The sequence below is a fragment of the Sciurus carolinensis genome, chromosome X (assembly GCF_902686445.1).
Source record: "Sciurus carolinensis chromosome X, mSciCar1.2, whole genome shotgun sequence".
In the NCBI taxonomy this organism is placed as follows: domain Eukaryota; kingdom Metazoa; phylum Chordata; class Mammalia; order Rodentia; family Sciuridae; genus Sciurus; species Sciurus carolinensis.
This window is the reverse complement of record NC_062232.1, coordinates 24,419,110-24,435,440: the sequence shown is the minus strand read 5'-3', so window position 1 is coordinate 24,435,440 and position 16,331 is coordinate 24,419,110. Positions and strand designations below refer to the sequence as shown.

The following is a 16,331-nucleotide window of genomic DNA, read 5'->3' as shown; positions in this document are numbered from 1 at the left end:
GATTTGGCCCATAGACCATTGGTTTGCAACCTCTGATATAATTATTTTAGGAAGTGAGCTAAAATTCTGGCAGAGGTACAACACTCTGAGCCATAATGGCACCATCCTGTGTGTTTGCTGAGCTCAGAAAAGGCTGTAGAAACAAAGCACTTAAATATCCACATCATTTTCTCTCAAGTGTGGGGAATTGTGGTATCAGAACAGACCTGCAGGGGAACTTCCTCTGTGGGAGGAGGAATTCTTTGGGGACAGATCCTAACAGCTGCTTTTTCAGAAGCAGAACCCTCTGTTCCTTGTGGTGCTAGTACTCTGAATTAGGGAGGTGGCCGCACAACTGAAGGAAGCCTCCATGATGCTCCTTCTAAGCCGAGTATCTGGTCCCTCCAGACACTGTCTTGCCTTCAAAAATTAGGAGTCCCCACAAAGCTGACAGGCAATAATGGCTCAACCCTGCAGAATCTCTTGGTTCATTTGGCCCTGAACTACATGATGATCATAGAGCTTATACCTTCAGTATTTCTTCTTTCTTGATCTAGGGTTACTACCCATACAGCTCTGTATTCCGTCTAGGCTTCTTTAGTGGGGGTGTTTCAAGGATGTCCCAGGAGTTTGGTCACATTTGAAACTAGCCTGTGTGGTGTAGATACTGTTTGAGTCCTCTACCTAGTTTTAAAGTGTCAAACTATCATTCAATAATTTTAATATTGGGTTAAAAATAGCAGCCCATTTTAATGTTAAAGTCTGTGTATTTTTCAAAGTAATTGGTGCATACATTGATATTTATGGATAAGAATGGAGTGTATGTTTTGATCTGCATTGTAGCCAGATCTTTAAGACACTATATGATAGACAATAGTGTTTTCATTTTAGTTGTTTTCTATGGGACTAAATAAATATAGTACAGTACTTTACTGTAAAATGTTAAGTATTTTTAAAGGAAGCTGACTTAATTTATTGGCCAGAACATTTTCTGTTTGTAAACTGTTGGCCTAACCCCTTTGTGCACAAAAGGGAAATCACTTTTTAAAACATTTTAATATTATATAATGTTCAAGAAATTGTTTATTTGAGTATACTATATTGTACTGTGAAATACTAAATGATTATCCACATCAATTAGTGCTTATGTGCATGAATGTTTGTAGAGGGCAGAGTGCCAACCACTGTTAAATTATATGCATAAGAGCTGGGGATATAGCTCAGTTGGCAGAGCGCTTGTCTGGCAAGCACAAGGCCCTGGGTTCAATCCCTAGCAACACACACACACACAAAAGATTACATACATAATTCCTTAAGGAAAATATGTCTTTAACAATTTTTTTTTAGGGAGGGTACAGGGGATTAAACCCAAGGGCTTTACCACTGAGCAACATCCCTAGCTCTATTTTCTATTTTGAGACAGGGTCTCACTAAGTTGCTTATGGCCACTCTGAGTTGTTGAGACTGGCCTTGAACTTGCAATTCTGTCTCAGCCTCCCAAGTTGCTGGGATTACAGGCATGTGCCACCACACCTGGCTTTTTATCAGTTTAGATTGTATTTGTTGTGAAAAGTCAGTCCACCATTAATCATCTTTTAAGATAGTAACCATCTTATGGGTGTGCAAGTTGTTGGCTTCAATTTGAAAGATACTTTAATATGATTTTTCAACTGTACATATAAGGCAACTTCCTCCCTTTAGGACTTTTTTGTGTGTCCTGAAAGAGCTAAATTATTTGTTAAAGAATTCCTTCCCCCTCCGAACCCTCCACCTCCTCATATACCCATAACTTCCTATTCGGATGATAAGCCAATGAGGGTTTGCTGTATTTTTTCACCTGCCAGTGAAAGAAAGGCACTCATTATTGGGAATGTGTCTTCGGGATGTCCATGGTACGTACCAGTGAGTGATGTAGGGAAGACCACAGACTTTGGAGAAGACAGGCTTGGGTTTGAGTCAAGAGTCTGCCATCTGCTCATTTTCTTATTTATAAATTGGACATAATCATATGCTACTAATGGCATAGTGGTTTATTAAATGGCAGCTAATAATAGTGATAAAATTAACGGTAACTTTGGCCTTGGTGTAGCACCAGAGATCTCTGGAGACTGACAAAGCTATTTGAGAACCAGTAGCTCCCAGTAGCTCTGAGGTATGTGAAGCCCATGCTTTTGACATCTGAAACTTCTGTCCTTTTTGACTCTTGTCATCTTTTCTTCTATCTGATAAGGAGACAATTGTATGGTCCTTGTATTAAAGACTTTTAGGGTGGGGGAATGAACAAAACCATTTTTTGGTGCTGCTAGGGAATCTCAAGCCTTTGGGTACATGAAAAGCCCTTTATTGAAGCTTTGATTAAGTTGCCATGAAGTATTCTGAATATGGTCAACCCCTCAAATGTTAGGGATCATTTCCTAATAGGGAAGTTATTTCTGTAAATACAAGCAGATTTGATTAGTCATTTTTGCTATTAAACTGAGTTTTTTTCCATTTCACCTAATGAATATATATTGAATACCTAGTCTGTGCTAGATCCTGTGCCTCATCTTTTGTATACCCTCAAAGGAGATACAGGTTAAGTATCTTTTATCCAAAGTGCATGGAACCAGAAATATTTAAGAGGTCATATTTTTTCAGATTTGGGAATGTTTGCCTAGGCTTTTTTGGTTGAGCATCCCTGATATGAAAATTGGAAATGTTCCAAAACCTGAAAATAATTTTGAGCATCAGTTGGTATTCAAAAAGTTTCAGATTTTGGAACATTTTAGATTATGGACTTCTGGATAAGGAATGCTCCACCTATATTGAATTAAGGAATCCAAGGGTTGTCTTAGCCTATCATTTAAATTAAGATCCTAAAATTTTAGAGCTGTACTGTCCTGTACAATAGTCACTAACCATAGATGGTTACTGGGCTTTGAAAAATGTGACCAGTCGAATTGAGATGTGCTATTAACTGGATTTCAAGGACTTAGTTTGACAAAAATAATGTAGAATATCAATTTTTATATTGATTACATGTTAAACCAATATTTTTGATATACTGGTTTAAAATTAATTTTAGCTCTTTGTTTTTACTTTTTAATGTGGCCACTAGAGCATTTAAAATTAGGTAAGTGACTTGCTTTATATTTTTATTGGACAGTGCTGCCTTAGAGCTTCAGTGACTTGGCAAGTTTACTCATCTAGCTAGGATTCCTTTGGTTAGTGAAAATTATAGATTGCTTTATTGTGAAAATGGAAGGCAATGTTTGTTTTGATCAAGAAGATGGATTATTAGGTGGTACACGCCTGTAATCGCAATGACTTGGGAGGCTGAGGCAGGAGGACTGCAAGTTCAAGGCCAGCCTCGCCAGCCTTGGCAGCTGAGTGAGCTGAGTGAGACCCTCTCTCACAAAATAAAAAGAACTGGGAATGTAGCTCAGTGCTAAAGTGCCCCTGGGTTCAATCCCCAGTATCCTCTCCCCTCCAAAAAAGAGGATAATTGAAACCCTGTTTCAGAAAAAAAGTTAATCACTTAAGGCTTTGAAATAATTTACATTTTAAATTAAAACCTAGATGATTAATCTAGTAATATCCCAGGATTTCAGATTTGGAATATTTTTGAAATGGGCAAACTGAGAAAATGTACTCATTGATACAGTAGTCTAAACTTATTTTTCTTTTTTCGTAAGCACTTACAGATTGTTGTACATAGGTAATCTCTGCTTCCTCAGTATTTGGTCAGGTGGGGGACAATTTAGGGAAGCTGGGCATGGTGGCACATGCTAATAATCCCAGCAGCTCGGGAGGCTGAGGCAGGAGGATTGTGAGTTCAAAGCCAGCCTCAGCAACTTAGCGAGGCCCTAAGCATCTCAGTGAGACCCTGTCTATAAATAAAATATAAAAAAGGGCTGGGGATGTGGCTCAATGGTTAGGCTCTTCTGGGTTCAATCCCTGGTACCAAAAAAAAAAAAAAAAAATAGTGTTTTACCCAAATCTATCAGGTTGGTTTAATATAGTACAGTCAATTCATCATTTAATATATTTGGGCAGATATTGGGGTTGGGCTTTGGAAATGCAGTAGTGAGTGAAGCATGCGCCTTGAAAAGATTACAGACTTTTTTTGGCATTTGATTTTTGTTTTCATCTTTATTTTTACTTTTTATTTGTAAGTAATTTGAAACTCACAGAAATTGCAAAAATAAAAGTTCAAAGAATACTATATAGCCTTTACTCAGATGCACCTACTAACATGGTTCCCTGTTTGCTTTATAGTTTGTTTCTTCTGTGTGTATATACGTGTATGTACATTTTTGAGTATACACACATATTCAAGATATATATTTTTCCTAACCTACTTGAGAATAAGTTGTATGCCCTTTATCTCTAAAAGCTTCATTGTTTAATTCCTAAAATTGGGAATATATTCTTGTATGCAACCACAGCAGTTATCAATTCAGTACACTTAGTACATTCGATACATTTAACATGAATAGAATACTCATTTTTGTCTTTTGATTCGTTTTTGTATGACATTTTTCCTGAACCTTAAGATTCAGTTTAGGATCAGGTTAGTTTTGTCATGTCTCTATTATTTTAACCTGGGACATTTTTCTGGCCTTTCTCATTTATGACATGGGCATTTTTGAAGACAACATCACCCATCTCCGCTCGCCCGACCCCCAACACACACAGCCGGTAATGGGGGTTGAACCCAGTGGTGCTCTACCACTGCGTTTTTATCTCCAGGCCTCTTTTGAGATAGGTTCTTGCTAAATTGCTGAGACTGGCCTTGAACTTTTGATCCTCCTGCCTTAACCTCCCAAGTAGCTGGGATTATAGGTGTGTGCCACCACACCTTACTCCTCCCCCCTTTTAAAAATAGTACATCTTTAATTTTGGGTTTGTCTGTTTCTTCATGAGTAGTTTCAGATTCTACATTCCTGACTGGAATGCTGTCAAGTGAGGTATGCTTTTCAGGATGTCACATCTGGAGGTATATGCTGTCTATCTGGCCTTCGTTGATGATACCATTTTGATCACAGAGACCCGATGTTGTTCAGCTTATCCACTAGATAATTATAATTCCTCCCTTGCAATTAACAAACTTTGGGAAAAAACATTTGTAAGATCATGTATAATATATACTATTCATCCAGAATTTCCCTAGATTTAGCATCCATTGATGGATAATACTTACTTGAAGCAGTCTATACTGTGATGACTGCAAAATGATTTTTCCTACTCCAATGTTCTGCACATTTACCATTTGGATTCTACTGTCAGTAGAAACCCTCCCTTCTCTCCCATATATTTACACACCTATTTAACTGTCATTGTTATGAACTTAGATTCCTCTTTTCCCCAGGCTTATAATTCATTATTGTTCTCTATTTTGTTGTCCAACTTCTTACAGGTTTGACTGTTGGGAGCCTCTTCAGACTGACTACCATTCCTTATCACATGCTCTCATTTTTTGAGTACTTCCCCACTCTCTGGCATAATAACATGGTCCAGTAGGAGATGAAGTTTTATATGAGAGATTCTTAGGTATACAGTTGTAGTCTAGTGTGAGGGTAAGCACAGCCTGCAATGGCAGCACAGAAGTCTCTCTAGCCAATGTAGGCATGGCAGCAGGACTGAATGGCAGGGTGTCAGTGGGAGCATCCTCAGGGGACATGCTACCATAGTCGACAGGTACAGGATCAGTAGGACTTGGAGAAACAGGGTGGTTGGGAGGGAAGATAGAAAGCATTTCTGGCAGATGTATCATTGTGTCATCTGTGACTTTTCAGACATCAAAATAATTACTGTGCTTTAGAGGAGTGAAATAGCCCTTGGAAAAGCATGAGTGATTATGCCTAAGTAGGTTCTCTCAAGGCTTAAAAAAATATGGTTGCCAATAATAACACTCCTTACTTTAAATCTAGCTGCTATTTTTTTCAACATTAAAATGAAGCTGAGGGCTGGGGATATAGCTCAGTGGGTAGAGTGCTTGCCTTGCAAGTACAAGGCCCTGGGTTCAATCCCCAGCACTGCAAAAAAAAAAAAAAGCTGAATTTTTTTTTAAGCCACTGGTTGGTTATATTATATCAGAAGACTCTGGCTTAGTTGAATCCCTCAGTTTTCTAACCTTGAAATTAGGTATCTTTTTAGCATTTCTTATTTGTAATATATTGATAACTGAATAAAGTAAAATATGTAATTAGGCTTAACTATTTCATTTTATTTTAATAGGAAATGACTGTGGTGTTGGAAGATCATTACTTTTGGAAAGCCGGTTAGCATCAATTTCCTAAGAGAAATTTGACCATCATTTGTTCTGGCATGGCGCAAAGCAGTCCACAGCTTGATATTCAGGTCCTCCATGATCTCCGACAACGTTTTCCTGAAATTCCAGAGGGTGTGGTGTCTCAATGCATGTTACAGGTAAATTTCCTGCTACTGACTAGTGATTTTAAGTTATAGTTTTCCTTATTAGTGTTGACTTTGTATTGTGGTAACTGAAACTTTTGTTTGTTGGGGGCGGGGGGCATTTCAAACAGGATTTCTCAATCTTGACACTGTTGATATTTGGGGCTGGATAATTCTTTGTTATGGAGTTCAGCCTTGTGCCCAGTATAATGTTTAGCAGGCTCCCTGGCCTCTACCCATTAGATACCAGTAGTATATCCATAGTTGTAGCAGCCCAAAATATGTCCAAACATTGCCAAATGCCCCATGAGAGGCAAAAATCTCTCCCATGGAGAACCACTGATGTTGAGGAAAGTGTAAAGGCATGTAGCAAAGAGGAAAAGAAATATTCTTTAACTTTTGAATTTTGGGGATGGAACCCAGAGTTTCATGCATGCTAGGCAAGTCCTCTATCCCTGAGCTATACCCCGACCCCCTAGAATTAAATTTTGAATCTCAAATTATCATGTTAACTTCTTTAGAAGTACACTATCCATTTCTGAGTCTTCTTGCTGGTTTTCTGGTTGGTAAATTATTATACTAATACCTGATTTGAAGTGTAAATCCACTTTTAGTTCATAAGCATTCCCCTTGTCTTGTCCTACGGTGAAATAATTCTTTTATCTCTGAAATAGAATGTGTCTTCCCACTCAAGGGACAAAAGAGTAAACAGGCCTGCTGCTTCCCCTGTTTGGTTTTGTATAATCCTTCACAGGATCTCTGTGTTTGGGATTATGGCACTTTGCCAATTAGTTTACTTTTGGGAGCTGTATTTCCACTCTACCCATTGGTCTTCTTCACATGCAGTCAGTACTCAAACGTTCACACCACCTTAGTGCAGTGTAACTGAGGATATAACCTAAACCTATAAACAGGGAAGGTTATTTACAAGTAGACACATATAGAATAATAGTGGTAACAGGCACTTCCTTTGCAAACCCTTTACTAGGCCTAGCCCTTTGGGCTTATAGTTTTTGTGTTAGATTGCCTTTTTGTTTTGTTTTGGTACCAGGGATTGAACCCAGAGGCACTTTACCACTGACCCACATCCCTTTTTATTTTGAGACAGGGTCTTACTAAATTGCTGAGGCTGGCCTTGAACTTGTAATCCTCCTGCTTCAGCCTCACTGCTTCAAGTCGCCTGGGATTACAGGCATGCAACACCATGCCCGGGTTGCCTTTGTATTTTGTAACACACTCCCAGTCAGAATCTCAGCCCTTTAGCCCCATTTGAGTCTCTGGTAGACCGAAGGTATCTTCCCACTGGAGTGAAACCAAGCAGGAGCGTCTTCTACTTGAAAAAATACATCCTAGAAATCACTTTCTTCACCTATCCTAGGGCTCCACTGAATTCTGACCTTATTTTGTTTGACTTTTGAGTACATGCATTTTTTAATGGCCACTTAACTACACTAAGTGAATAGAACTTGAAATTCTATGTGGTGAACATTTGCTGTTATTTGCATTGTTCTAAGTCTTTCACTTTTTTTCTTCCTTTGGGATTAGTACAGTGTATCAGATTTACCACCTGCTGGCTCTAGAAAAGCTTCTTTGTTCACTCTAAAAATCTGTGAAATTTACAAGTTTGCATTTAAAATGCAAGCCTTAAAACCTCTCTGGGCAGTTATTCTGATCTCTTTATCCAACTAGACAATTTTTATTTCTTTAACCATTTATTTACTCTTTGACACATTTTCACCCATTTGTTTTTCTTTTTTATGACATTTAGCAAGTCAAATATGGCATTTGAATCTGTTCTTGTGGGGGTTTTTTGCCAATACTTCCATTTGTGATTTTAAATTTTTCTAAAAAGGAAAATTTACTCAGTTTGTCACTATAGACATGTAGTTGAATAAGTTGATAAATCTGTTTTTAGCAGTTTGAATTTGGATCCTTTTTGTGATGAGACCAGTTAGGGGACATAATTCATTATGTAGAAAACATGCAATTTCAAGATTAATAATAAAAATATCAAATAGTAAAATGTGTTTCCCCGTAATCCATAAGTTTATAAAAAGCTTGGAGATACTGTGTTTTCATTTTTCAAATTTTCTTCCTTCAACTCTGTCAGTGACACATTCTAGTTGGCAGTCTGAATCCTTTTGCTTCAAATTTGTTTTTAATATCCAGCCCCTTTCCCTTCCTTAGCAAGATTTCAAGGGGGATGAGAGAAAGTCAAATCTTTGTGTTCTGATTTTCTTCTTAAATGCCAACTAACACTTCTTTCTCTGGTATTTTTAGAAGCATTTGGATTTTAATATCAAAAGCTTTTTATAAGGAAAAGATAAAAATTAGCTGAGGAGTTTCAATGAACCCAATGCTTTATATTCCTGAGAATTCATTTTGCAAAAGTTTGCTTGACTGAATATGTTGTTTCACTTCTAAAGCTCCAGTTTAGTAATATCTTTTTGGACAAACAACCTCTCCCTTGAAATTACTGTGTGGAAAGAGAACTGAGACTCAGGAGACCAGGAATCTAGAATTGGCTCTTCAGTTAACTAGTTCAGTGCCTGTTGTTAAGTCATAGTAACTTTCCCCAGCCATCTCTTTCCTCATTTGTAAATGTGAGTTGGAGTATATGAACTCTTGAGTTCTCCCAATTCTAAAATTATAGCATTGTAGGTCCTGTTTTAGGTTTAACCTTCAACAGAAGCGTTTTTTATATAAAATGTATTTCTCCATAAAGGAATATGTATGTGTGTGCATATTTATATGTATGTATGTTTATGAGCTAGAAAGTCATAATTGGATTATGATAGATAATATGGATCATTTCAAAGGCACTGAATAATGTTTTATTATAATAGTTTAAAAATTTTGTATTTTAATGGCAAATTGCTTTATAATATCTTAAAGTTTTAAAAGGGAGGCTTTTATTACTTAGATTACTGTTGATTAGAACTACTAAAATATGAGTTTGTTAGTACTATCTGTGTGTGTAAAACTAAGAAAATCCAAATCTTTGAAAGTATATCACGTCACCATTAGCAGATAAAAACTTGAGACAGTGGGAATGTGAATGAATTTAAGGCAGTTGAGAACAGGTTTTTTGTTAAATTATCAACTCTGGCAAAGTCAGAGTCATGGTTCAAAATATGGGATTTTTTTTTTTTTTACTGATTCTTTGCTTTACTTAAATCTTTATAATGATACAAGTTTAAGTTATAGAGGGATAAATTTGAGTAAAAGCAAAAGGCTGCTTTGGAATTTATTGTTTTAACACTTCAGGACTTTTATTATGCTTTTTTATTCTTCAGTGTTTAGAGTGCCTTTTAAAAACTAAAGCGTGATTTTCATTTTATCAATTTGACTATTAATGATGGATATTGCTTATACTTATTTATTGCAGCAATTGTGGTGAATCCAAGATTAGCCCAACATTTTAATTTGTTGAGATGCAACAAGTGTAAAATGAGTCCTGGATTTGGAGTCAGAAAACTTGGGGTTGAGTCACAATGTTCATTAGTAGGTACTTTACATTTCTGTAGCAGTAGTAGTAGTGGTAGTACTAGTAATGTGCATTAAATGTTTATAAACTAATATGATTCGTTTGGAATCTTCTTTTCAGGATAGATGACCATCAAGTTTTTTTGTGGTTAAAGTACTGCTCTCTACTTACTCTGACAGTAGTATAAAGCCTGACTTCCACTATTAAGATTTGTTAATTTTGCCAATGTTATTTTTACCATTTTTCTCCCCTAGAATAACAACAATCTTGAAGCCTGTTGCCGAGCCCTGTCCCAGGAGAGTAGCAAATACTTATATATGGAATACCATAGTCCAGATGACAATAGAATGAATAGAAATCGCCTTTTGCATATTAACCTGGGTATCCATTCTCCTGGTAGCTACCACCCAGGAGATGGAGCTCAACTTAATGGTGGTCGAACACTGGTACATAGCTCAAGTGATGGACACATTGACCCACAGCATACAGCAGGTAAACAGTTGATATGTTTAGTTCAGGAACCACACTCAGCTCCAGCTGTTGTGGCTGCTACTCCCAACTACAATCCATTTTTTATGAATGAACAGAACAGAAGTGCAGCTACTCCTCCTTCACAGCCACCTCAACAGCCATCTTCCCTGCAAACAGGAATGAATCCATCTGCTATGCAAGGGCCTTCACCACCGCCGCCACCACCTCCTTCATACATGCACATACCTCGGTATAGTACAAATCCAATTACTGTTACAGTGTCCCAAAACCTCCCTTCTGGACAGACTGTACCAAGAGCTTTACAGATTCTTCCACAAATTCCAAGCAATCTCTATGGGTCTCCTGGTTCTATTTATATTAGACAGACATCTCAAAGTTCATCAGGAAGACAAACTCCTCAGAGTACGCCATGGCAGTCCTCACCACAGGGCCCAGTGCCTCATTATAGCCAACGTCCTTTACCTGTTTATCCACACCAACAGAACTATCAACCTTCTCAGTATTCTCCCAAACAGCAGCAGATCCCCCAGTCTGCTTACCATTCACCACCTCCTTCTCAGTGTCCTTCACCCTTCAGCTCTCCACAGCATCAAGTGCAACCTTCCCAGTTGGGCCACCCGAGCTCCCATGTGTTTATGCCACCTAGTCCTTCAACTACTCCACCCCATCTATACCAACAAGGACCTCCTAGCTATCAGAAACAGGGAAGCCACTCAGTAGCCTATCTCCCATACACAGCATCTAGCTTACCCAAAGGTTCCATGAAGAAGATAGAAATTACAGTTGAACCTCCTCAAAGACCTGGAACAACAATTACTAGGAGTCCTTCACCCATCAGTAATCAACCGTCTCCACGGAATCAGCATTCGCTGTACACAGCCACCACGCCACCTTCAAGTTCTCCTTCAAGAGGGATGTCTAACCAACCAAAACCTCCATTTAATGTTAATCCTGTGTATATTACATACACACAGCCAACTGGACCTTCATGTGCTCCATCGCCATCTCCTCGGGTGATACCAAACCCAACTACAGTTTTTAAAATTACTGTAGGCCGAGCAACAACTGAAAATCTTCTAAATTTAGTGGACCAAGAAGAGCGCTCTGCAGCACCAGAACCTATTCAGCCCATTTCAGTGATACCAGGCTCTGGGGGAGAAAAGGGAAGCCATAAATATCAGAGGAGTTCTAGTTCTGGATCAGATGACTATGCCTATACACAAGGTAAATTTTAACCCTTTTTATAAAAGTTAATCTTTATGGTGAAGTGGCAATCTCCTATTTGAAATAAAACACTCCATATTAACTGGTTAGTTTAATTAAACGTTTGGTATTTATTAAATATTGGGCAGTAGCATTAGTGCTTCAGAGTCATCTACACACTTGGTTTTAAAATACAAAAGTATCCCATTTGTTTACAATAAAAATAAATAAAAGAAAAGAAAAGAAAAAAAAAATACAAAAGTATAGGCATGAAAATTGTGACCTAAAAAGATTTTTCGGGGGAGACTAGTGAAATGGATATTATCAAAACTACAGAGTAGGAAAAAGATTCAGACAGGGTGGACTGTTGTACAAAGAATATGAATTTTTTATGAACTTGGTCTGAAGAACATAACAGTATTGAAAAGTAATATAAAAGTGAAATTGGTAATGAACATTATTGGACTAGCTAATAGACCTGTAGAAAAATAGAGATTTTTAAAAATCTGTTCAGATAGTTTCAAGAGAGAAGAATTTAATACTCTTTAGTATTCAACTTTAGTAGTTTGCACTGTGTAAGATGGGGAGTGATTATAATTCTAAGTCAGTTTGCCTGGTTTTGAGCCTTTTAAAACACACACAAGTATAGTTAAAAGAGAATCTTGGGGAAACTAAGGGATGTCCTTAGAAAAATAAAAGATGAATGAACAAGAGGGATGTGCAGGTGATGTCATTTCGGTAGTTAAGAGCTAAATTAAAGCAGATCCAGAGGCAGAATGGCATTAGAAAGACATTAGAGTAAATGCTAACCCTCAAGTTGGTTACATTAGCAATGCATATAGAAATTTTCCAGTCACTTAATCAGTGTTATTCTCTGCAATGACTTTATCTGTAATGCTGTAGCCTTGCTGTTACATCAGCGAGCAAGGATGGAGAGGTTAGCAAAGCAATTGAAACTTGAGAAAGAGGAGCTAGAGCGGTTGAAGGCTGAAGTTAATGGTATGGAGCACGATCTGATGCAGAGACGTCTCAGAAGAGTCAGCTGCACCACTGCGATCCCCACGGTAAGTGATCTGTTGAGATGTTCATAGGAAAGTCCGCATTTGTTTTTCTTTCAAGGTTCTGTTCCTGACAGTTTTTTTTTTGAAACAATGGATGCAGAACTTGTCAAAATTATTAAATTTTTTTCATATGTGCAAATTCCATAGACTCATCAGTATTTTCAGTTACAATCAAGGTGTAGCATCTCATTTATCGTAAATTGCTTTCTGTCAAAATAGAAATGAATCATGCACCCTGCCCAAAAGTTTTATAAATTATTCTCCATGTGTTCATTTTTTCTTTTAAGTAAAGGATATATATTTTTTCAAATACTTAAATGTGAATTTTGGGACACTATTGACTATAGGATATCTTAAGGCAAAGCAGTTTCACCAAATGTAAGTCATTGTAGAAACTGAGATGATGATATCGATAGTGGTCCTTCAGGGAACTGCTCTGATGAAAAGATTTGGGTATTTTCAACATGTTGGTTAATGTATAGGAGTTCTAATGATCTGAAACAACTCCCCAAATTCTAAAACACGTCTCCTAAAATCTCGTGACTCCACAAGCTTTCTATGATCCAGTCTATCATTTCACCTTTCAACATTTGTGTATTCAAGTTTTTGCATACAGCTTAGGAATGTGTTGCTATGCTAGGTGCTTAAAGAATACCTGCCAATGGGAAAAATAGGTAATTGTATTGGGGTAAGTGCCATATATGCTGCTGGGTAATGTGAGAACTCCTGTATTATCTGGTTTGTCAGTTTATTCAGTGCACTTTTCTCCTCTCTCACGTTATCCTCCTGGAATGCCCTTCTACAACTCTGCATGTATAAATCCTGTAGTTCTTCAAGGCTCACTTAACCTCTACTTTTTCCATGGAGCTTTTCCTCACTTTAGGATAATCTCTCTCTCAGCTTACAGATTCAGAGAAGCAAGTATCTATATCAGTCCACTTGTCAGCATAGCTACAGCTCTTTCTCATAAAGAAGATTTTACCTGAGGTTCCTGGCCTCAAAGGGGATCTATGAATTCCTTGAAATTAAATGCACAGTTTCATATGTGTGATTATGTGGGAGGTAGAAAAACAGCTTTCATCTGATTTTCATAAAGTTACTAAAGGGAAAAAAGGGTGAGAAACCACTGCCCTAAACAATTGCTAGTATTGCTATAGGCAGAGAGGAAAGGGGAAGAAATTTTAGAAGGGAAAAGAACACAAAGTAATGAAGGCTGAAAGTCAAGACAGAGGCTAACTTTCTGAAGGTGGTAAATAGAGTTCCCTGGCTTAAGCAGCTTTCTGATGAGTTTCCAAAGGTGAATGTGCATAGAGGTAGAATATGGTTTAGACCTTGAAAGCTGCATCAAGGCGTTTGAATTTTATTCTGCTGGTAACAGGGCCAGTAGAAGTGTTTGAGGGAGAAGTTTTTGAGAATCAGGCATATTAATGAGATTTTTTTTTAATATTGACTCTTCCTTAGTTTAGTCAACATTAAAAGGAAGTTTTCATAAAATGCTTGGAAAATTACAGTGCTATCTTTAACCAAAGGTAAGGTGCTTGTAAATTCAACTTCTGCCTCATTTTCTGTATTTGAAAATCTTGATTCTTCTGATTAGGGAAGATAGTGAAGTATATGACCCATATGGGAATGATGATTGAGCAATTTGTAATCCTCTAGGTACCTGTATAGCATAAACAAATTTTTTAGCATAAAAGCATTTTCTTTAATCTTATAAACCTTACTTCTCAACTACTTGCTACATGATAACCTCTGCTAAATAAAACCCTATTTTTAAAAAAATTGGAAGTCAAAAACCGTCTAATGTAACATGGGTTAGTGCTTCAAAAAAAAACACCCAGTTTTTAGATTGGAGCTTTTATTGATGAGTCAGTTTTAGAAACCCAAAAAGATAAGTTGGTAAAACTTCCCTGGACTATAATTTCTTTTTAACTTTTTAGAAAGAGAATTTCAAAGGTAAAGTGAATATATTGAATGAACCCTGTGTAGAGCCATCGCCAAGCTTTAGAAATTGGTAGTTAGGTGGGTGATAAGAGATGAGAGGTTTATGTGGGATTGCCTTGTAATTCTGCTGTCAGACGTATAGTAAAGTGGAAGACACTTGGGAGTGCATGGCTGAGGAAGTTTGTTGTACATCATGGTTAAGACAGTGAGTGGGCTTTTGAGTCAGGTGTGAATTTGAATTATATTTCCCCTACTTGTGTCACACATATATCTTTGGCTAAACTACATTCTCTATGCTTATTTTCTTTTCTTTAAAATGTGTGTGGTAGAGTTCCTATCCCATGTGATTTTTTTTAGAATTATATAAGATACATTAAGCAATTTATATAATGTCCATCAAACAGTAAGTGTTCTTATAAAATGTTGGTTGCAAAATGTATATATAAACATACCTGGTAATATACAAATATCAAGCAATTTGCAAAACTTTGATTTCCCTTTAACTTTAGGAACATGCATGACATGATTCCTTATGTAAGAAATTAATCGTTCCGTCAAAATTCTCTTTTTGTTCATTGAGGCTCATCTGAGGAACCATGGGATAATGGAAAAGGTACCTGTCTAGGCTTGGGAGTCAGAATAGCTCTGACTATAGCCAACTTGATTTGCCCCATCTATAAAAGGGAATTATAACAAATACATTATTGTTGTAAACCTGAAAGGGACAATGTCACATGCCTAGTATGGAGTAGGTGCTCAGCAAATGACTGTCATTGTCCCACTTTATGTGTAGGAATAGCTAATAAGAGTATTGACATTTTTGCAAATAAGCACATATTGCTACCTTCAAGTTTATTAAATTAATTTCTTATCAAACAGTATACAAAAAGTTAGTTAAGAAGTACTTGCAAGGCACATTGTGACCAGCTATATGTGTGGTTACAGAAACAGTAGTAGTGAAGTAATCTTTTCTAAGAAGAATACAAGTGTGAGATGTGTCCTGATGTCATTTTCCCTCAATCTGCTATTTACAAAGCATTGTATTAAATGATGCAGAAGATGTCTTAGATATGCACATCTGACTATAAATCTATATTTGTGTGTGCAAGAAAGAGAAAAGGTTACATAGGATAGTACATCAAAAGTAGTAATGATATAAGTACTTTCAAAGTTCCGAGATAGAAACTTAGTCTTTTGCTAATTGGATCCAAAGATGAGACAGTTCCATGGAGGAGGGGGAATTTTAAGTTTTACCTTGAAGGATAAATAAGATTTTAATAAGCAGAGAACTGCCAGTTGTCCATCTCCCAAGCTATTTCTCACCATTCATCCTATTCTGGTTAAATTTTTGGACTATCCCTCAGCTTTGAGTCCCAGGTGCACATTTGGGGATAAGTCACCAAAGAACATCAGTGGTCTTCGACATTGGGCTCTGTGGCATGATGGTTGCCACAGAGTTAAAGTGCCACAACAATTGACTTGAGATATTTCTGCCACCTTTTTAAAAAGAGCTTAGAATTTTTTATTGTAAATTGTTTAGATACAAACAACTCTAAATCACACTTGGCCAGTGTTAAAACCTGTCCATGAAAATACAGTGTTCTTTGGCAAGTGGCAAAATTCAGAAACAGCTTTCCCCCTCAATCAGAAGCTAGGAAAGGGACATAGGAATCTTACAGATAAACTCCGAGTTTAGTAGATTCCAGTGACTCTGCTGTGTTTGGAAATGAGCCTAGTGAACAGAGTGATTTTTTTGTGTGTGTTTTTGT

The 16,331-nt window shown here is 37.2% G+C and overlaps 1 protein-coding gene across 7 annotated transcripts in view; it reads left to right on the top strand.

Annotated features, from left to right (window-relative positions):
- Positions 1-16,331, top strand: part of Tab3 (TGF-beta activated kinase 1 (MAP3K7) binding protein 3) — a 58,927-nt gene that overhangs the window by 25,990 nt on the left and 16,606 nt on the right. For all 7 annotated transcript variants that reach the window (XR_007106456.1, XM_047536746.1, XM_047536744.1 and 4 more), the window contains 3 exons: positions 6,199-6,390; positions 10,117-11,578; positions 12,461-12,621. Coding sequence is in view for 6 of the 7 variants with exons in the window: in XM_047536746.1 (XP_047392702.1) it covers positions 6,289-6,390; positions 10,117-11,578; positions 12,461-12,621 (1,725 nt within the window). In the remaining variant the exon portion in view is untranslated. The remainder of the gene's footprint in view (positions 1-6,198; positions 6,391-10,116; positions 11,579-12,460; positions 12,622-16,331) is intronic.